The following is a 22,699-nucleotide window of genomic DNA, read 5'->3' on the forward strand; positions in this document are numbered from 1 at the left end:
CCCTTCTGTGGTACCTCTGCAGGCCCACCTCCAAAGACATGCACCTGGGGATAGGTTGATTGGCAACACTAAATTGGCCCTAGTGTGTGAACGTGAGTGTGAATGTTGTCTGTCTATCTGTGTTGGCCCTGCGATGAGGTGGCGACTTGTCCAGGGTGTACGCCACGTTCTGCCCGAATGCAGCTGAGATAGGCTCCAGCACCCCCCGCGACCCTGAAAGGGACAAGTGGTAGAAAATGGATGGAAAACAGAATTTTACATATTTTTCCTATAACCCCTGTCCAGCCATTATTCCAATCCAGTACTTCTGCCATATGCCCAGCACTAACACAATTGCAGCGCAGGGAATTTGGGGAATATCTAGAGAAATTTGTCATTATATTGTTTGTAGTGACAGAGCGGGGAGGGACTAGGAATGCATTTGCAATAAAATTTCATACAAAGCATTTAATATTTGACATTTTACATGTGCTTCTTCATGCAAAACGGGGGGGCACCCACGGATTGCGGGGCCCTACACACGATGTGTGATCTACATATAGGGAGGGGCAGCCCAGCAAATTGGGCCCATATTTAGTTTTAGGACAGCGTGAAATTGTTTTCTTCTGCTTTTGCAAAACATGATGCAGTTTTCGATCAAATTGTCTCAATTGGAAGCAGTCTTATAGACCAGTGGTTCTCAAATGGGGGTACGCGTACCCCTGGGGGTACTTGAAGGTATGCCAAGGGGTGCGTGAGATTTAAAAAAATATATTCTAAAAATAGCAACAATTCAAAAATCCTTTATAAATATATTTATTGAACAGTACTTCAACAAAATATGAATGTAATAAACTGTGAAAAGAAATGCAACAATGCAATATTCAGTGTTGACAGCTAGATTTTTTTGTGGACATGTTCCATCAACATTGATGTTAAAGATTTCTTTTTTTTTTTTTGGAAGAAATGTTTAGAATTAAGTTCATGGATCCAGATGGATCTCTATTACAATCCCCAAAGAGGACACTTTAAGTTGATGATTACTTCAGTGTGTAGAAATATTTATTTATAATTGAATCACTTGTTCATTTTTCAACAAGTTTTTAGTTATTTTGATATCTTTTTTTCCACATAGTTCAAGAAAGACCACTACAAATGAGCAATATTTTGCACTGTTATACAATTTAATAAATCAGAAACTGATGACATAGTGCTGTATTTGACTTCTTTATCTATTTTTTTCCAACCAAAAATGCTTTGCTCTGATTAGGGGGTACTGGAATTAAAAACATGTTCACAGGGGGTACATCACTGAAAAAAGGTTGAGAACCACTGTTATAGACAACACAAATTTTTGTAAGAGATGCTGCCAACGGGTCTTTTTTCAAGAACACTTATAACAACAGAATGAAGTTCTATACTTTATTTCAACTTGATAAAATAGTTATAAAACGTCAGCCAATTCCTTTTAAAAAATGATTGAGGATTGATAAAACATTCAAGCCCACAATGACAAGTGTATGTAAACCTCTAACTAGAAGAATATGTTTTCCCTCAGGAGTTGGAAAACTTCAAGGCATTTGTGGGGATGAAGCCGGCTTTTGATGTTGTTGTGGATGGACTAAATGTGGCGAATATCAACCAGGACAGAACCAAACTTTCCCAGACGGTAAGAACACACACAAACGCTCACATACACAATAATACAGAAAGTGACATGCAGTGTTTCCCCGTACATACTGTACGTTTGCGGCCCGCCACAAATACACCTGACCCTCCCTGTTCACACTCAGTTATAGAAACAATATAATGCACCGCAGGCCCTATGTACTTACAGTTGCGTGGATTTTGTACTAAAAATAGAGGTACGTTCAAATCCAGAATACTAAGTACACAATTAAAAATTCAGGCGTATTAAAATTTCGCACATTTATTTTTTACATCACAATCAGCTTGAAATTGGTCCCAGATATCCAGGCCCCGAACCCCATCCAGGCCACGCCCGCTTATATATAAAAATCATATTGAATGTTGTCATGTGCCTGAACAAGTTGCCCACTCAGGTTTCAGTAGGACTCAGTTGGAGGTGCTTTTTTCCCCGTATTCCAGCAAACTGTTTAAAGGGGAACTGCACTTTTGAAAATGTTGCCTTTCGTTCACAATCATCAAATAAGACAAGAGGAACAATATTTTTCCATGCAGGTAAAAGGCCGCTTATAACGGAGCCAATGAGAGGTCCTCTATTCCACCCATAAAACTCAATAAATAACCATCCCAAAAAAGCGCCAACAATATTCCATTTACAGTTTGTGACTTGAATATTAACCAAGCATTAGTGATATTGTTATTATAAGCACTGACACATGCAAACTATTAATAGCGGCACCGTGATCACAGAGAGCTAACAAGCTTGTGAGGCTATGTTGACATCATCGCGTTAATGAGCTGCTTTCTCGCCTCAGAGCTCGTGAAAGTTTTTTCTAGATCATAATTGATGTCTCTCACCTATATAATGGCTGGATGAAGATATAATTCGACAAGCTGGTCAACTTTGGCATCCAATTTAGACCCACAAATGTCAAGAAAGACTTGAATAGACGCTTGGTTCACACAATTTTTCTTTGCGAGGATTAAGAGTCATTCTTTATCTAAACAAGAATATATAAGTACCCTAACATTCGCTATCCCAGTGACAGCAGACATTGTACAGTAAGTGACCTTTTAATATGTTTGTTGTCTTTTATGAAGTCTGCAGTGAGTAGTAATGAGGCGTAGTTGAAATTGATGCACCACCACTTGAAATGAGCAAAATACGTAAATATTACCGGTACATGTTTTTATAAATGAGCCTGTAACTACGTTACAAATGTACTTACAGCATTTACCTGTATATAAAACCTCGATGGAAATGTTTGGATGTGAAGTGAATTATATTTATACAGCGTTTTTTCTCTAGTGACTGACTCAAAGCGCTTTACAAAGTGAAACCCAATATCTAATTTTTACATTCAAACCAGTGTGGGTGGCACTGGGAGCAGGTGGGTAAAGTGTCTTGCCCAAGGACACAACGGCAGTGACTAAGATAGCGGAAACGGGGATCGAACCTGCAACCCTCAAGTTGTTGGCACGGCCGCTCTACCAACCGGGCTATACCGCCCCATAGGCGGTATAGCTCTTTATAGGCAGAATAGAATAGAGTAAAATTCCCGGATTTTCCAGAATTCCCAGTTTTCCTGGGAATGTGTCTCCTGTACAAAATTAATGGGCCATTTTTTCAAACTTCCACAATTCCCACATTTTTCAACCTATTCAAACCATTCCACCTTCAAACACATTCTGGAAATTTAAACTACATTTTTTTCAAGTTAAAAAAATTCCGGAAATTCCAAGAATAGTGTGCAAGTTACTGTAAGTTCACCTATTAAGTGCACCTATTAAGTGCATTTCAGTGGACACAGTAAGTGCTCAAGCCAAGTGTGCAAACTAAGTTTACTTAGTAAGTACAGTACTAAGTTAACTTAAGGATACACATTGGGTGCACATGTTTGCTGTACAAATTAAGTTCACTTACTAACTGCACTTCATTACTATACTAACTGTTGTAATGCTAAACATTAGCATGCTAACATTTTACAATTTGCATGCGCACTTTAAGTACTTAAGTACGCATAGTAAGTGGGCTTACTATGCGTACTTAATCGTGAGGCAGATGCACCTAATGTGTTTACTCAAGTGCACTTAGTTAGTGCATTTAAGATACGTGCTTATTCAGTAGACTTAATCTGTGCGCTTAACGTGCACTTAATGCATGCTAATTGCAAAATCTTAGCATTCTAACGTTTAACATTACAACATTTAGCGTAGACTCAAGCATTAACTTAACATGTGCGCTTACTAAGTGCAATTATTTTGTACATTTGATCTGTGGACTTAACATTTGCACATAATGTGTGTACTTAAGTGCACTTAAATTGTGGACTTAAATTGTGCACTTAGTAAATGCACTTATTTTGTGCGGTAAGGTGTGTACTTAGATGCACTTACATCGTGCGCTTGTTTTGTACACCTATTTTGTGCACTTAACATGTGCATTTACTGTGTGTACTTAAGTGTACTAAGTAAATTTTGCGCACTTAAGACCTGCACTGAATGTGTGTAATCAAGAGCATTTCCATTGTGCACTTGGTAAGTGCACTCATTAAGCACACTTAAAGTGTGCACTAAGGACTCTTAATTTTCACATCTGCCATGTGCCACATGTGCAAATTAAGAGTCCTTAGTGCACACTTTAAGTGTGCTTAATGAGTGCACTGAGTAAGTTGTGCTGCCGTGTTCTGGACTAACTGCAACCGGGAGAGAGCTTTTTGGCTAATGCCAGCATAATATGTATTGCAGTAGTCCAGGTGACTTGAAATAAAAGCATGCACGACTTGTTCAAAAAGGTTAAAAAGATAAAAACAGTTTTACTTTTGCTAAAACACGAAGATGATAAAAACACGATTTTTAAAACGCCAACGACTTGTTTGTCAAGTTTAAAATCACAGTCTATAGTGACGCCAAAGCTGGTAACTTTGGGACGCACATAATTTTGCAATGGTCCCAAGTCAGTGAGGGCCGCACCTCACTGACATCACATTGTGTACATCACACAACCCTATTTGTAGTTCTAAACACATTTCGCTTTTCATATATATATATTTTTTTTTACAAATTTGTGATAGTCAATTTTGCAATCTCTAAACACCACCACAAATAGCAGTTCTGTGGGAAACACTGACACAACAGTGGAAAAAAAGAGGTATAGCAGTTTCAGTCACACAGGCACTGTTTTGACGTTTTCAGTATGTCGCGGCGACCAGGGGCTTTTTTTTTTTTTAGATCACAGTATGACTAACCTGTCATTGTTTGAACATGTGTTGCTGGTGGCGGGGGAGCCTTTTACAACAATACTTTGCCTTCTCATCTACCTGCCCACATCCGCCTGTTAGGATGTTTGAGTTTCAAATGATGTACTTCAAAAGTTATGTCTTTTAAAACTCTGCAGCATTTCATATGTAGTCATGAAGGTTGTAGGCAAATGAAGCAACAAGACTACTATAATGTGTATTGTACTGGTTTGAATGTCATACACATCTTAATCAAGCTGCTAAGTTATGTCCAACGTATGCATCTAACAGGGTTAATGAATGTGTTTCAGTTGTTGGCAGTGGTGTCGGAGCTCAAGCTACAAGGCCTGACCATTCTGGTTCTGGGAAGGAAACATATGCTGTACCCATCCAGATCTTGGGACAAACACAACATGAAACTTATCCAGCAGAAAGCTCATTGCTTTTTCACTGACAACATGTGAGCATGAAATGATAAAAGGCAGAGTATTAGCCATAAGTGCGAACACTGTGCACATTGAAGACGCTGCACAACATTGTTGTACCCTAGAGCATGTGTAAGAAGGGTCTCAAACTCCGTTTACTTGTGGGCCGCTAGAAGTAGAGTCTGGGCAGCACGAAGTATTCATTTCAGGATTATGTTTTTTTAACCATGTGACTAAATGTTTTAGGTACTTCTACCAGCAGCAATAGCAACCCTGAGCTATGCATGGTCTTAAGTCATTATAAATGTAAAATTTAATATAAAAATGGTACCGTACATTTTGACACTGTAGAAATGTGAAGCTTACAACAATTTGATCTGATACAGAACTGATTCTTGAATCAAACCTAATCTCGTCATATAGTTTAATAAAACATTTTTAAAACAGGTTACAGGTAACAAAAGCTTATCTTGGTTGCTGACGTATGACAAACATGTGTAAGCGTGCAGATGGCCTAAAACGTCTATTAAAAATTTGATTCAGAATTGTTAAAATAAATAAATAGAACCAATTTTTTCAAGCACCTCTATTGCTCAGTTACCTAGGGGATGGTCAGAGACACTTCGCTTGCTTAACACTAGTTGCTCTTTGTGTGTGTGTTTTGCAATATTTTTTACGTTTTCACAATTATTCTAGTTATTGTCTCTTAGGATTCAATATTGCTATTATATATTTCAACTCCTGTTGTTTCCCTCGTGTAGGAATTACAGTAAACAAACAAAGTTATGTAGGGACCACAAAATATTGGTGGGCAAGTTTGAGACACCTACTACTGTACGGAAAGTCAAACCTGTTTTAGCGGCCACAACAATAATTCCCACACAGAAAAGTAGTGTTCTAAACCGTATCGACAGTGGCCACCTGTAAAAACCTGTATAATAGTTTTTTTTACTCCATATACCGTCAGTAAAATCTAATTTGATGCATGATATTTATAGATGGAGTCTCAGTTGTTGTTATTTATTTGTTTACTATTTTTGCTTATTCTTTCAAGGAATCAGATGCAGCAGCTCTCTGCTCTCACCGCCTCAACAAATCTTACGAATCCAACGCTTCACATCGTCACTCAAATTGGCTTCCAACTTTTATAGTGGCCTATTTTGCTGTTTGCCCTGAGTTGGTCGCTATACATATGTTTTACTGTATGGCAGAGTGGAAGCCAAAACATACAAAACCAATTTCTACATCTTTATTAAAGAAGTGGTGCTGCACTGCTCAGGAAAGAACCCATTAAATTCAGGGATCTGGATAATGATGCATATAGTGGAGTTTATTTTTACTACTTGAGTTACTGTCTAACATTAAAGGAACTGTTCATCTCTCATTATAATAATGGAATAATGGCACTACACATTTGTCCTCCATGAACCAGAAAGCAGTCTGCCAAATATCACACATATGGGAAAAACACATTCAGGCACAACACTGTTTTTTGGCCTACACTATTGCAAATGTAAAAATGTCCACTCTGTGTATTGACATATTTTTGTTTTGTTTTTGTGAACACTCACTTTTCACTGTTTCCATCAGTTCTGAGGATGACCCATTCTTGCTGTACGCAACATTGCTTTCTGGGAACCACTGTCGTTTTGTGAGTCGGGACCTGATGAGGGACCACAAGGCTTGTCTGCCGGACGAAGCCACCAGGCGGCTCTTCTTCAAATGGCAGAGAGGCCATCAGCTGGTAGTGCATGGATTCGTTGCATTGGGGACGAGGGTTCGATTTCAGGTGAGGGAGAGAAAGTGCAGAAAATAGATGACAATAAGATGATTTATAGTGCATTCGAAAGTATTCACAGTTTCACTTTCCCCACATTTTGTCCCGAGATGGAATAAATACATTTTTGTCCTCAAAATTCTACACACAATGTAACAAGGTTTAAAAAAATAAAAAATAAAAATAACATCAACAATAACTTAGTTAATGCACTTTTGGCAACAATTACGCCTCAAGTCTTTTTGAATATGATGCCACAAGCTTGGCACGCCTATCCTTGGGCAGTTTCGCTCTTTCCTCTTTGCAGCACATCTCAAGCTCCATCAGGTTGGATGGGAAGCATTGGTTTTCGAGAAACCAAATTCTGTGGTCTGATGAGACAAATATTGTTCTCACTGATATACAAACCCCGTTTCCATATGAGTTGGGAAATTGTGTTAGATGTAAATACAAAAGGAATACAATGATTTGCAAATCCTTTTTAACCCATATTCAGTTGAATGCACTACAAAGACAAGATATTTGATGTTTAAACTCATAAACTTATTTTTTTATTTGCAAATAATAATTAACTTAGAATTTCATGGATGCAACAAGTGCCAAAGTAGTTTGGAAAGGGCATGTTCACCACTGTGTTACATCACCTTTTCTTTTAACAACACTCAAAAAACGTTTGGGAACTGAGGAAACTAATTGTTGAAGCTTTGAAAGTGGAATTCTTTCCCATTCTTGTTTTATGTAGAGCTTCAGTCGTTCAACAGACCGGGGTCTCCGCTGTCGTATTTTACGCTTCATAATGCACCACACATTTTCGATGGGGGACAGGTCTGGACTGCAGGCGTGCCAGGAAAGTACCTGCACTCTTTTACTACGAAACAACGTTGTTGTAACACGTGGCTTGGCATTGTCTTGCTGAAATAAGTAGGGGCTTCCATGATAACGTTGCTTGGATGACAAAATATGTTGGTCCAAAACCTGTATGGACCATTCAGCATTAATGGTGCCTTCACAGATGTGTAAGTTACCCATGTCTTGGGCACTAATACACCCCCATACCATCACAGATGCTGCCTTTTGAACTTTGCGCCTATAACAATCCGGATGGTTATTTTCCTCTTTGTTCCGGAGGACACCACGTCCACAGTTTCCAAATATAATTCGAAATGTGGACTCGTCAGACCACAGAACACCTTTCCACTCTTGCATCAGTCCATCTTAGATGAGCTCGTGCCCAGCGAAGCCAGCGGCGTTCCTTGGTGTTGTTGATAAATGGGTTTGGCTTTGCAACGCAGAGTTTTAACTTGCACTTACAGATGTAGCAACCAACTGTAGTTACTGACAGTGGTTTTATGAAGTGTTCCTGAGTCCATGTGGTGATATCCCTTACACACTAATGTCTGTTTTTGATGCAGTACCGCCTGAGGGATCAACGGTCCAAAATATAATTGCATACGTGCAGTGATTTCTCCAGATTCTCTGAACCTTTTGATGATTTTACGGACCGTAGATGGTAAAATCCCTAAATTCCTTGCAATAGCTCGTTGAAAAATTGTTGTTATAAAACTGTTCGACAATTTGCTTACAAATTGGTGACCCTCGCCCCATCCTTGTTTGTGAATTACTTAGCATTTCATTGAACCTGCTTTTATACCCAATCATGGCACCCACCTGTTCCCAATTAGCCTGCACACCTGTGGGATGTTCCAAATAAGTGTTTGATGAGAATTTCTCAACTTTATCAGTATTTATTGCCACCTTTCCCAACTTCTTTGTCAATGTGTTGCAGGCATCAAATTCTAAAGTTAATGATTATTTGCCCCAAAAAAATGTTTATCAGTTTGAACATCAAATATGTTGTCTTTGTAGCATATTTAACTGAATACGGGTTGAAAATGATTTGCAAATCATTGTATTCTGTTTATATTTACATCTAACACAATTTCCCAACTCATATGGAAACGCAGTCACGGGGAGAACATGTAAACTCTACACAGAAAGATCCTGAGCCTGGGATTGGAATCAGGACTACTCGAATCGTGAGGCAGATGCACTAACCCCTCCCCCACCGTGCTGCTGCCTTGGCCCTGCGATGAGGTGGTGACTTGTCCAGGGTGTACTCTGCCTTCCACCTGGTTGCAGCTAAGATAGGCTCCAGTGATCCCCCGTGACCCCAAAAGAGACAAGCGGTAGAAAATGGATGGGTGGATGGATGTTTGGAGGAAATTAGGCACTGCTCATCACCAGGCTAATACCATCCCTACAGTGAAGCATGGTGGTGGCAGCATCATGCAGTGGGGATGTTTTTCAGTGGCAGGAACTGAGAGACATCCTGGATGAAAACCCACCCTTTCCATCCAACTTGTTGAAGTTGAGGGGTGCTACAAAGAAGTATCGGTGTAACTGACCAAAGATAGGTGTGCTAAGCTTGTGGTACTATATTAAAAAATACTTGAGGGTGTGATTGCTGCCAAAGATGCATCAACTAAGTATTGAACAAATGCTGTGAATACTTATGTACATGTGATTTTTCCTAATAAATTAAGAACATTTTTTAAAAATTTAAAAATGTACATGGTCACTATGGTGCATTGTCTGTAGAATTTTGAGGAAAAAATGTATTTATTCTATTTTGGAATGAGGCTGTGACATAACAAAATGTGAAGTTCTGTGAATGCTTTCCAGATGCGATGTATGTCGAGAAAGATACTTATTTACCCTGTTTGTGTGTTCAGAATATTACCAGCTATGACACAATTATCCAGACCTCAGGAGAGACCTGGCACATCCCCTATGATGATGACTTGGAGGACAGAAGCTCACATGAAATTCCGCAAAAATGGCTCTGTCTTACCAAGAGTCACTGAATTTGAAATATTTTGGGGTTGAGAAAAAAATTCTTACGAGAATTCATCGTAACTGTACTTCTGAAATAAAAAAAATACCACAAATACAATGTTTGATCAACATCTTTCTTGTATGAATCGCTAGTCGAACGTGACCCGGATAAAGAAGCTCTTATTATGACAGCGCATTTCCGGGGCAAGGTTTTTGTGTATGTAGTTAAGTGTTTTGACGCACAGCACACCGGTTAAAATTTAATACTAAACTTTTTTGCTGGCTTTTTTGTGTCATGTCTCGGGGGTCAAGTGCAGGCTTTGACCGTCATATCACGATCTTCTCTCCGGAGGGAAGACTCTACCAAGTGGGTCAGTACAGGATGAAAATCCCGCTCAGTCACTGGCTAACATGCTAACATTAGCTAGCAGCCTGTTTATCGCCATGTGTTAGTCTAATACATATTTTTTTTTTCCAAGTATCGTAACTAATAATATGCGTCTGCCATTAACTTAGTGTATGAAGTACTTCTCTTTATGAAAAACTCGCTCGTCTTACTCAATGAAAAGTTGAGATATTTTCCCTGCTTCAATGATGTAAAAAGTGATCAACTCGAAAGCCAACCAGTTTGGAAACATGTCTTTAATCAAATCATTGAACGATTGCATCAAACTTACTGTGCGTTGTTGCATTTAGCCAACCTTTTTTTTTTTTAATGGTCGATAAGCTAAGACAGTGTTTCTCAACCTTTTTCCAGTGATGTACCCCCTGTGAAATTTTTTTAATTCAAGTACCCCCTAATCAGAGAAAAACATTTTTGGTTGAAAAAAAGAGATAAAGAAGTAAAATACAGCACTATGTCATCAGTTTCTGAGTTATTAAATTGTAAAACAGTACAAAATAATGCTCATTTGTAGTGGTCTTTCTTGAAATATTTGGAAAAAAAGATATAAAAATAACTAAAAACTTGTTGAAAAATAAACAAGTGATTCAATCATAAATAAAGATTTCTACACATAGAAGTAATCATCAACTTAAAGCGTCCTCTTTGGGGAATGTAATAGAGATCCATCTGGATTCATTAACTTAATTCTAAACATTACTTCACAAAAAAAGAAATCTTTAACATCAATATTTATGGAACATGTCCACAAAAAATCTAGCTGTCATCCATCCATCCATTTTCTACCGCTGTCAATGTTGTAAATTTGTATAATGCGCAATCTTTTTGCAAACTGCTTCCAGCTATATATTTGAATAATATGTGGTGCACATTTTGCAAACCAATGGGCGCAAATACATGTTTTTTGGTGTCAAAGTAATTTATTAAATACTTATGTTAATCTATTCATTTGTAGTCAGGACAATATTACTGCGTATTGCCCTCAAATCAGTCCAACCCTAGCCCTAACCACTATACAGTGTACATCCACGACTAAACTACTGACTAAACTACTACCACAACTTGGTTTACTATTTATAAAATATAATAATGTAGAGTTACTGACTAAACCATCCACAAAATCTCATTTTAAATCTCGTCTTGCAATATGCAAATTGCTTGCGCACAATGGAAATGACGTATAATTTGCATAGTGCGCGATGGAAATGACGTATAATTTGCAAAGTGCGCGAGATTGGTGAAATGCTTACAACATCAACACTGAATATTGCATTTCTTTTCACAGTTTATGAACTTACATTCATATTTTGTGAAAGTCTTATTCAATAAATATATGTATAAAGGATTTTTTAATTGTTGCTGTTTTTAGAATATTTAAAAAAAATCTCATGTACCCCTTGGCATACCTTCAAGTACCCCTAGGGGTACGCGTACCCCCATTTGAGAACTCCTGAGCTAAAACATAATGTATTCCATTTGCTGCAGTGGCAGTGTATGAACTGAATAGCATATAATTTCACTATTATCTAGTTCAGGGGTCGGCAACTTTCAGCATACAAAGAGCCATTTGAGCCCATTTCCCACCAAAGTTAACCCACCTAGAGCCGCAAACTCTGTTTGAGCCCTAAAATGGCAATAACACTACTTTTAGTTTAATTACCTTTTAAGCAATAGTATTTATGAAATCAAACACTAGACAGAATATGAGATAGCAAGTATTTTTGCTTTGATCAGCTTTCCGCAGCAGTTCCGAAACTGCTCTTTTTCGGTCATCTCCAGCTTGGTAGTATTTTTCCGCAAATACTGTGTGTAGTTCTGGTTATGTATTTCCACAATTTATTTTTCGTTTTTTGCTATTTTCTCCCCACATATTAAGCACACAGGTGAACCACACTCGTCAACAGTTAACGCAAATGAAACTGTCCATGTAGCTTCGAATGTTTTATTTTCACAAGAAATGTTTCTCTTTTTGATTTGTCCATTGCTAATTTACTGGGGGTTGACCACTAAAAACAATGCAATTGCATAGCAGCAAAAGATGATGCATCGGAGGTGTTACTTACATTTCGATAGAAAAAATATTGCAATATCGTAAACTCTAAAATAGAAATGGCTACATTAAAATTAGACTAACTAAATAAAATAAAATCAATTAAAATTAAATAATTATTTATACTTTTTTTTTTTAAAGCCAAAGGGAGCCAGTCCTGAGGCATGACAGATCTGCATGCAGCTCCAGAGCCGTGGGTTGCAGACCCATGATCTAGTTTGATTCAATACCGTTCTACTGTAAAATGTAGCATAATGAGAAAATTGCCACCTTTCACAAAGTTGATTTTTTTGCTATTAATTCCTGTCAGTTTTGACAAAGGTTTGGGCTGTATTTTGAATTGTTACTATATTTACTGATATACTGTACATATACAGTCACAAGTTATGTGCACGTTATTTAAAGCACAGAAACGTTGTACATATATTTAGTTACACTTTTGGGTTTTTATTTGTAACTAGTGTCATCTAATGTTTTTACCGTTACAGTTTAGTTTTTTGTCAATTTTTTATTTTTATTTTTTTTCTATAATGTGACTCGGGGCAATAAAAATATACAAGCTGCGGTTATTAAATGGGGCCTTGGTTTACAAATTTTACCAGGAAAGTTAGTTTTATTCAGTTGTTTTTAGTGTTACCTTCATGTACTTGTAACGCCTAATCTAAAAATAAATGTAATATGTTTCGGACGGTGGGAGAGGGGTTAGTGCGAAGGTTCTGGTTTCGATCCTACGCTCGGGATCTTTCTCTGTGGAGTTTGTATGTTCTCTTTGTGACTGCATGGGTTCCCTCCGGGTACTCCAGCTTCCTCCCACTTCCAAAGACATGCACCTGGGGATAGGTTGATTGGCAACACTGAATTGGCCCTAGTGTGTGAATGTGAGTGTGAATGTTGTCTGTCTATCTGTGTTAGCCCTGTGATGAGGTAGTGACTTGTCTAGGGTGTACACCGCCTTCTGCCCGATTGTAGCTGAGATAGGCTCCAGCACCCCCTGTTACCCCCAAGGGGATAAGCGGTAGAAGATAGATGGATGGATGTATAGGAAACACTGGTCAGTATTAAATGTTGAATATTATGTGTCTTTGTGGAATACATTACAAAAGGTAGTTTCCTCTAAAGGAGTATGTCACCGCAAACTTTACAAACACATTTAAACTTCATAAAATAATTTTGGTATCATGTAATTCCATTAAACCCAAAAGTACTTTAGTGATACACATTTCGACCAAAATCGGCACACTGTGCTTTTTTTTATTTTTTTACTTTAGTCAATTGTGTTAAAAGTATTTGCACTACAGTGTTCTAAGATAAGCGCTGCATCACAGCTATTTGAACACATTAGAGTTACAAGCATCCCCGGCATTAATTGGCATACCAAATGTCACAGTAAGATCTGCCCAAAACATTTGTCCTCACTCAGAACTGGCTGAAGAAAAAATATTTTATCTGTCCACAACTGATTACCGTATGTAAGACAAAAACTTTATATTTGTGGTTATCATAGATATGTGTTTGAAATTTTTCAGGCCTTTATCGTGTCCAAAAGAGATTAATGAGCTTATAAAGAACTGTTGTGGATCCAATGTTGATGTGCTAAAAACTCTTTCTTGTTTTCACGCTACGTACAAAGTTAACTGTTTTTTGTTCCTGCACAAATTAAATATTAAAGTGTTTGGATGTGTTCATTAAATTCAGGTATTCTTGTTTGCCAAAAAGGGATTCAAAGTACGGGAATATTTTGATATTGACACATCTCATCTGTGCATACATTACTAGAATAACCTTAGGAGATGCACGGATGATACGTGTCAATATCAAAATATTATTTTGAATCATAAGTTGACGTTTGGGTGGATTTCAGCTTTTTAAAGGGTACTTCAACTCGTAAACAGTACAGTATTTACTTTATTATTATATATGTAACTCTTTTATGTGTATAAAGGGTACTGCAACACAAAAACAGTGCAGTATATACTTCATTATCCTATATGTAACACTCTTGAGTGAATATATCCAAACACTAGATTAATATTTATTATGTGCATGAACAAGAAATAATTAATATTGGATGTAACTACTAAACAAGAAAGAGGTTTTACCACATTGACATCTGATCAAAAACAGTACTTTACAATCTCATTAATACAATATAAATGTCCAACTCTGTAATTTATCGGACACGATAAAGGCTTAAAAATAATTTAAAACACAATCCTTACAATAACCCCGAATACAAATGTTTGCTTGACAGCTAGTAATCAGTTGTGGACAGACAAAGCCTAAATGCAGTACGCGCTCCCGCTGCATAGCGATGGGAACCAATTTTTGGCAGGGAATCAGTTTTTGGCGCAACACTCATAGCAGCAAATAATAAATTTGACTTACAGTTGTGTGTAGGCAATTCGAGCATATCACTGCTAGTCTGCACCATACTGAAGCAGAAAGATGTTGAGGAATGAGAGATCTTGACATAATATCTAAACAGCAAACATTTAAATTAAAAAATATGGAGAAACTGGAAGGAGATACAGTAGAAGTCCACTCTATTTGGTAAATGTAGTGCACATTATTATGACATTACTTCATAAAAATTCTGTAGTTGTTTGTATTCTGTTGTATTGTTTTTCATAAAATATTTATTTTCTAGAAATCTTTTTTTTTTTAAACGCATGTTACATTTTATAATTGTGCTATTTTGGAAGGGGGCAAGCACCGATTAAATTGATTTCAATTATTTTCAATGGGAAACAGTAAATTAAGATATAAGTGTTTTGAGTTAAGAATATGTTATTTAATAGTAATGTTGTTTAATTTGTATCTTTTCTCAGAGTACGCTTTCAAGGCAATCAACCAGGGGGGACTGACCTCTGTGGCAGTCCGAGGGAAGGACTGTGCTGTGATTGTCACCCAGAAGAAAATCCCAGTCAGTATAAATGGTCTACCGTCACACACACGCAAGCATGTGACTAGATTCTTCAGCTCACATTGCAGCTGGTACATACGTCCACTGTGTTTCTTATGTCTTTGTAATGTGTTCTTCAGGACAAGCTGCTAGATGCCGAGACAGTCACACATCTGTTCAAAATAACAGACAGCATAGGGTGTGTGATGACCGGCATGACCGGTAAGCCAGCTGACAGAACCCTTAACCCCAAACGTAGGGGACGTCAGGTTTCCTGTTGGTCATGTGGGGTCGTGTTGATTCTGAACTCGCTATAAATAACAATCATATTAAAGCTTGTGAGCCAAGAGAGGAAAAACCTGCTAAATGTGTGTTTTAAAAGGGCATTTCCAACTATCTTAGTGATTAGGGGTTTTAACAGAGCATATTTAAAAAAAAACAAAAAAACAAGTATATGTTTTTCACAATTACTAAATATATACTGCATCGTGTGCTCAGATCCATTCAGACAAATATACGGTAATACATATGAAATCAATAGCCTTTCATCATTTCAGCGCAAGTGCTATATTCCTGCTGCCACTGAATGCAAGTAGAAATCTAATGGTATGTAATCCTCCATGAATCAGGAAATACCATATTTCCTTGAATTGCCGCTGGGGCGCTAATTAATTTAAAACCTCTTCTCACTCCTGCGCTTAACAATGGCATGCGGTAAAAGTAAGCATGCGCTAATTATTTCAAAACCACTTCTCTCTCCGGCACTTACCAAAGGCATGCAGTGAAAATTTGAGTGTGATGTAAGCTTGGACCTTAAATCCTACTGAATAGCTCTTAATCTTCTTCCCTTTATGCGATTTCAAATTACCGGTATTGAATTCAGCCTCCTCCATTTTGAAAATGATGACAAGGGAAGTGTCACTTGTGACGTCACGAGTTTGACCAGGCGGTAATACTAAGCATGCGCTAATTCTTTTGCGAAGCGAGTTTGACCAGGCAGTAATTCAAGGCAGGCGCATACCATATGCCCTGCGGCAATTCATGGAAATACGGTAGTTGGCTAACATGCAGACATGCCACATTTTGTATATTTTGTTGGAGGAATTTATTTTCCTTTTTTAACACTTTTGAATACAGGTGTCCCAATCTGATATGGGTTTTGGATATCGATCAGTCTGATATCTGCAAAGAAAAAAAATATCAAATTGTATTGGCTTGCATCCAAGATCTCCCCATATATGCGCTCTGATACAAGCAGTCCTGCAGTACGTTTGCTTGTGCAGGTTGATATTTTCTTGTATTTTTATGAAAAAACAGTAGTTTACATGGTAGGCTATAGGCTATTAGGAGCTAGAATTTACACAACAGCTAAGCACACAAGCTAGACATATTAGTAAGTCTCCTTAATTGAACAATATTTTAGTCGGAAAAAAATATATCAAAATAAACAAGTATAAAATAATTATATGCAATACAAAGTCTCTAAGGCAGAAGAAGCATATTATGAAATATCTGGTAATCAACATGTCCGCATCATTCAACTTAATGCATCATGAGCTTAACTTACAGGTGTTGCCAAAAAAACAATTACTGTACCACTTCACTTGCACTTAAAGACAACGACAAAATAGGTCAATTCCAGACAGTGTCGGTGTTAGATATATATCGTGTAACGTGACATGGCCTAAAAATATCGCGATACTAAAAAAAAGGCCATATCGTCCAGCCCTAGTTAGACGGTCTTATAAATGTGAGCATTTTTAAAAGGCCGTTTTTTGTTTACCTCTCTCCAGCTGACAGCAGGTCCCAGGTGCAGAGAGCGCGATATGAAGCATCCAACTGGATGTACAAGTACGGCTATGAAATTTCTGTTGGCATGTTGTGCAAACGCATGGCTGACATCTCTCAAGTCTACACACAGAACGCCGAGATGAGACCACTAGGATGCTGTGAGTACTTGTGCCGTATTTTCCGCACTATAAGGCCCACCTAAAAACCAAACATTTTCTCAAACGCTGACAGTGCGCCTTATAATCCAGTGCGCCTTATATATGGACCAATATTGAGCCACAACAGGTCTCACAACTACGGTAAGCAGCCGCCGATTTCATTTTTCCTCGTAGGAGAAGAAGCGCGCGGTGCATGCTAGGATATATGACCGCGCCAGGCCGTGCCGTATCATTTCCATTTGTGTGTTTATGTAAAGACCCCAAAATGGCTCCTATTGAGAGACATGATTTCAGGAAAGCAGGAATTGTCACTGAACTGCTAGACAACAGCAGCGACACTGACTCCATTAACAACGTCTCGAAATAGTGCAAAGCAATAACAATTTATCAATAACTCAACATTGCTCAAACGTTAATGTCACACAACACAAAATAAACATGTAAAGCTCACTTTATTAAGTTATTCCTCATCCACGAGTCCCTCGGGTTCTTCTTCAGTGTCCGATATAAACATGCCACAAGAGGTCTCGCAATTACGGTAAGCAGCCGTCTACCTTATTTTCCTTCGTAGAAGAAGAAGCGCGCGGTGCATGCTGGGATATATGACTGCGGGAGGCGTGCCGAGTTTAAACTCAAGGCGATCAGTCACACAGTAGAACACGGGAATAGAGCAGCAGCGACAGAATTTAACATTAACAGCAGCGACACTGACTTGTTTAATGACGACTTCGACGAGACGGGGCCGGGCATTTTGGATGCCGTATTCGCCCAACTGTTTGACTCGAACACTGAAGAAAAATAATTTGAGGGATTCGTGGATGAGGAATAACTTAATAAAGCGAGCTTTACATGTTTATTTTGTGTGTTGTGTTGTGACATTATCGTTTGAGCAACGTTGAGTTATTGATATTACTGCTTTGCACTATTTCGAGTGTTACTATATTGTGATTGCACTAACGTTTGATTTACCCTAACAGTATCAGACTGTTTACGAGTTTATTGAATCGGGGAAAATAATAAAACAGCTGTTTATTTATTTTGGGAGTGAACGGAGTTGTCAGAACATTGGTTTGTAATCTATTAATAAAGTTTGACTCACCTATCTGACTGTTTTGTTGACGTTCCCTCTAGCGCAGCTCCATCTAATGGATGCATAACGTAACCCCAGCCTCTACTGTAGCATCTATTCCATGCGCCTTATAATGCGGTGCGCCTTATATATGAACAAAATATTAAAATAGGCCATTCATTGAAGGTGTGCCTTATAATCCGGTGCGCCTTATAGTGCGGAAAATATGGTACATCCTTTTTTAATCAGTTTTTATATTTTGCCTTAAAAAGTATCTTTCAGAAAACTGAAGTTTTATTTTTTTATAGCCTCATGGCTAATTCTGGTACATTTGCTGTATTGTCTAATTATGCACACTGTCCCTGTCACATAAACAAAAAAATGAATATTCAGGGTCATTACTGTATCTTACTGGTTGAGCATCATCAGCGATCTCCATGATTCAGGCATGCTGATGGTGGGAGTGGATGAGGAAGTGGGTCTGCAGCTGTTTAAGTGTGATCCAGCTGGCTACTACTGTGGTTTCAAGGCCACTGCATCTGGAGTTAAACAGACAGAAGCCATCAGCTTCCTGGAGAAGAAAGTGAAGAAGAAACCGGACTGGAGCTATGAGCAGACCATAGAGGTTCATGACACACACTCACACGTGGCATATACACTCCTCACATAGCAGAGAGATGCCAACTTCCCTCGCGCTTTGGGGAATGAAACTTGATGCTTGGGACATCCCCTAGACCAGTGGTGTGTGCCTAAAAGGGTGCCATGTTGGATTCCACTGACGTAATGATATGAGCTAATGGCTCCACTCACTGGGGTACAACTGAACAAGACACCCGAGTCTTCCACCTGCTCCCTAGTACTGGAAAGCAAAACACACACACACACTGCTCCAGTGTCCCTTAAGTGTGTGACGGAGTACTTCCTCAAACTTAATCACACAAAATTAGGTACCCTTTCAATAGAAACAATTGCGGTCTCAATTACTACTCAATTATGATTACATTTTTCAAATGTTTTTTGAGTGGCAATCAAAACCAATGCTGCCCTTTTAACTAAGCTAAGGACTCACACTGCACTGTCAAAGGGATGGCCAAGTGAAGAGCATGCTATGTTTTTGACTTTATAGATTATTTTCTGTATTTCTATTTTTCATTGGGGAAAATAGTATTATGTCAACTGTCTTGTCATTAGGTTTGACAGAAAGACCATTGTAAGTTTCTTTAGAGGCGACCTATGATGTATGATGAAGCTATATCATGTTTATGAATTTTGTGACAGATTTAAATTGCCCTACAGAAAATTAGGTACCGTTACACTGGAAAATTTTTTTGATTTTGACTCACATGTGATCACGTTTTTAAAATGTTTTATGAGTGGCAACACAAACCAATTTACTTAAGCTGGGGATTTATACTGCACTGTTGTTGACATAGGCTTCACGGTGGCAGAGGGGTTAGTGCGTCTGCTCACAATACAAAGGTCCTGCAGTCCTGGGTTAAATTCCAGGCTCGGGATCCTTCTGTGTAGAGTTTGCATGTTCTCCCCGTGAATGCGTGGGTTCCCTCCGGGTACTCCAGCTTCCTCCCACTTCCAAAGACATGCACCTAGGGATAGGTTGATTGGCAACACTAAATTGGCCCTAGTGTGTGAATGTTGTCCGTCTATCTGTGTTGGCCCTGCGATGAGGTGGCGACTTGTCCAGGGTGTACCCCGCCTTCTGCCCGATTGTAGCTGAGATAGGCGCCAGCGCCCCTCGCGACCCCAAAAAGGGAATAAGCGGTAGAAAATGGATGGATGTTGTTGACATAACCATGTTAGCAAGCATGCCATGTTGTTGACTTGATGGTTTATTTTGAGTCTTTCTAGTATTTTTTTTAATGGTGGAGGGGTAAAGTCTTCAGTCAACTGCCCTTCTAGGACCTCTCACTAGGTACGACAGAAAGACCATCAGAAATTTATTTAAAGGAGAGCTGCTGTTTTTTTTTTTTTAATTGTGTCTGTCATTTACAGTCCATATCTAAAACCAGCACACTTATGTTTTTATTTTTTAATGTACTCTAAATCATTAATAAACACTTGTAAAAGTCACCTGAACTGGAGCCAATGGTAGTCGCTCTATTACGCCTACAAATTACTCTTAAAAACTAAACAAAAAACTCAGTCAACATTTTTATACACACTTAAGTATGTATGTATGTATTGTAGTGAAAGAGACATTTATAATAAGTAATATTTACGTATTTTGGTCATATGGCAGCATATTGGTTTTACATTCCTGTTTCATTTTAACAACAACACTACTAATCATGTAGACTTCTTGAGGGACAACAAAGATTACTTTGAGACAAATTATAACTCAGAAGCACATATTTTTTTGGTTTGAATATAAGGAGGATAATATGTTATAGAAGCTGTGTGTTAAACAGATCCAGCTTTAGTCAAACACTAAGCATCATGCAGCACTACAGCCCAGTGCTAAAGAAAAAATACAAATTACGAACAAAGTAAAACAATCACTTACTGCACAATGTCTGCTCTCACTTGGATGCCGACTGATGGGATCTTCATTATCTTCTCGTTCGGATGAAAAATTAATCATAATCCTCACAAATGGTTAAAATAAGGTGCCGCAAACGAGCGTCTTTCCATGTCTTTCTCGTCATCTGCGGGTGTAAGTTGGTTGTTAAAGTTTACCAACTTCTCGGTTTATGTCCAAAAGCTTCTACCATCTAGGTAAAATGCATGATTTATAATCTAATATTAACTTTCATCAACTCCAAGGCGATGCAGCAGCTCACCGGGTTATTATTTCAATACCTGCATAAGCTAGTTACCGCTCTAATCATAGCGCTGCTAAAATATAGTTTGTCTGTGTTAGCGCTTATGATGACAATATTGCTAATACTTGGTAATATTTAGGCTACGACATGTAACTGGAGTATTCTTGGCAGTTTTTGGATGATTTTTTGTGGGCTTCATGAGCTGCATTGTTAGCCACCTTGTATTTTCCAAAATGTACAACTTAGAATGCATTAAAAAAAACAAAAAAAAACTTTTTGTCTTACATAGGAATTGTAAATAATGGACAAAATTCCCCCCCCCAAAAAGTTAATTTCCCCTTTGAAGGGGACGTCTAATGTACGGTATATCAATTACAACATTAACAATCAGCTCAGCCCTTACTTTCATATTGTGTTTATTTGCACTACACTGCATTTGTTTGTTGATTTTCTTAATGCTGCTCTATCCTCCAACCAGACGGCCATCTCATGTCTGTCCACTGTCCTGTCCATCGACTTCAAGCCCTCCGAATTAGAGGTGGGGGTCGTCTCCACCAAAGCGCCTCGATTCAAGTGAGTATTTGAGCCCAACTATGACTTAAGCTTCAACTGTCGCTATCAAAGTAGATAATATTTTATATTGCAAGAAACAATGTTGGTGTTTAAATGTGTCACGTATGCATTACAGGATTCTCTCAGAGTCTGAGATCGACACTCACCTGGTGGCTTTGTCAGAGCGAGAGTGAGACACTCACACGTCTGAAGTGGATGGAAGTCTCGAACACAAGATTGACACTTTTATACAACTGAGATTGATTATTTTACCCACATTTTTTTTTTTCACTTTTCCAGAATGGGAAAAAAATACTCCCACCTTTGCAACATTTTGTGTTTTCCACTCTGACTTTAGTTTTGATGATAGTGGCATGAATGGGGTTTTCACTTTCAATAGACTTTTTTTGTCCTTCAGATTCTTTAGATTTCACCATCTTTACTCAGGGTCACCAATATAACGCTGAGCATTAGCCTTGCAGGTGTCAAATTGGTGTTTTGAATAAAACCTGAGTGTCTTTTACAGTCAACCTCAGCAGGAACTCACTAATTACTTCATTCTGTTTTGTTCTTTTCTTTGCCTGGAACTTTTGGCTGCCTTTAGCCTTTATATCAGTCCAACAGCATGCAGGTCATTTACTGCTGCTGCTTTCTGGATTTGTTGTGCTTAGTTTTCCTAAAATAATCGTACTGATGGAACATTTTTTGTTTTTCATTACATTTTACTTCTGCTTCTGTATGTAAAAACCTGCATTGCAACAACAGAATTTCCCCATTGTGGAATGAATAAAAGTCTACCGTATCCTATCCTATCATTACATGTACAGTAGGAAGGGTATTTATAAGGCCCCATTGTCAGGGTTTACCTGACATGTGAAACATGACGAATTGGGTGGTGCACCATCCACTTTAGCCGCCAGATGGCAGTAGAGTGTTGAATATCTTGAAATGGGTTTTGTGGCTCTCTCAACTTTGACCACAGCTTTATTTGCTATGTAGAGTGGTGCTTGCCATCAATTTCAGCAGACTGCATTGCAAAATTATTAACCCCTCTCAGGTGACGTCCAAACAGAAATGGGGCCATATGAATGC

The 22,699-nt window shown here is 38.3% G+C and overlaps 2 protein-coding genes across 2 annotated transcripts in view; both read left to right on the plus strand.

The window, feature by feature from the left end:
• prorp (protein only RNase P catalytic subunit) overlaps window positions 1-10,020 on the plus strand; it is a 20,465-nt gene extending 10,445 nt beyond the window's left edge. The window contains exons 7-10 of the mRNA XM_061895781.1: window positions 1,538-1,648; window positions 5,177-5,325; window positions 6,881-7,079; window positions 9,800-10,020. Of these exons, the coding sequence (XP_061751765.1) occupies window positions 1,538-1,648; window positions 5,177-5,325; window positions 6,881-7,079; window positions 9,800-9,931 (591 nt within the window). The 3' untranslated portion in view covers window positions 9,932-10,020. The remainder of the gene's footprint in view (window positions 1-1,537; window positions 1,649-5,176; window positions 5,326-6,880; window positions 7,080-9,799) is intronic.
• A 58-nt stretch (window positions 10,021-10,078) lies between these two features.
• Window positions 10,079-22,414, plus strand: psma6a (proteasome 20S subunit alpha 6a). The gene is made up of 7 exons (XM_061895784.1): window positions 10,079-10,273; window positions 15,184-15,278; window positions 15,398-15,479; window positions 17,051-17,206; window positions 18,722-18,900; window positions 21,534-21,628; window positions 21,744-22,414. Exons 1-7 carry the CDS (start codon window positions 10,198-10,200, stop codon window positions 21,799-21,801), a joined length of 741 nt encoding a protein of 246 aa, XP_061751768.1. The 5' UTR covers window positions 10,079-10,197; the 3' UTR covers window positions 21,802-22,414.
• The last annotated feature ends 285 nt before the right edge of the window (window positions 22,415-22,699 follow it).

This window comes from Nerophis ophidion, linkage group LG03, assembly GCF_033978795.1.
Source record: "Nerophis ophidion isolate RoL-2023_Sa linkage group LG03, RoL_Noph_v1.0, whole genome shotgun sequence".
NCBI lineage: Eukaryota > Metazoa > Chordata > Actinopteri > Syngnathiformes > Syngnathidae > Nerophis > Nerophis ophidion.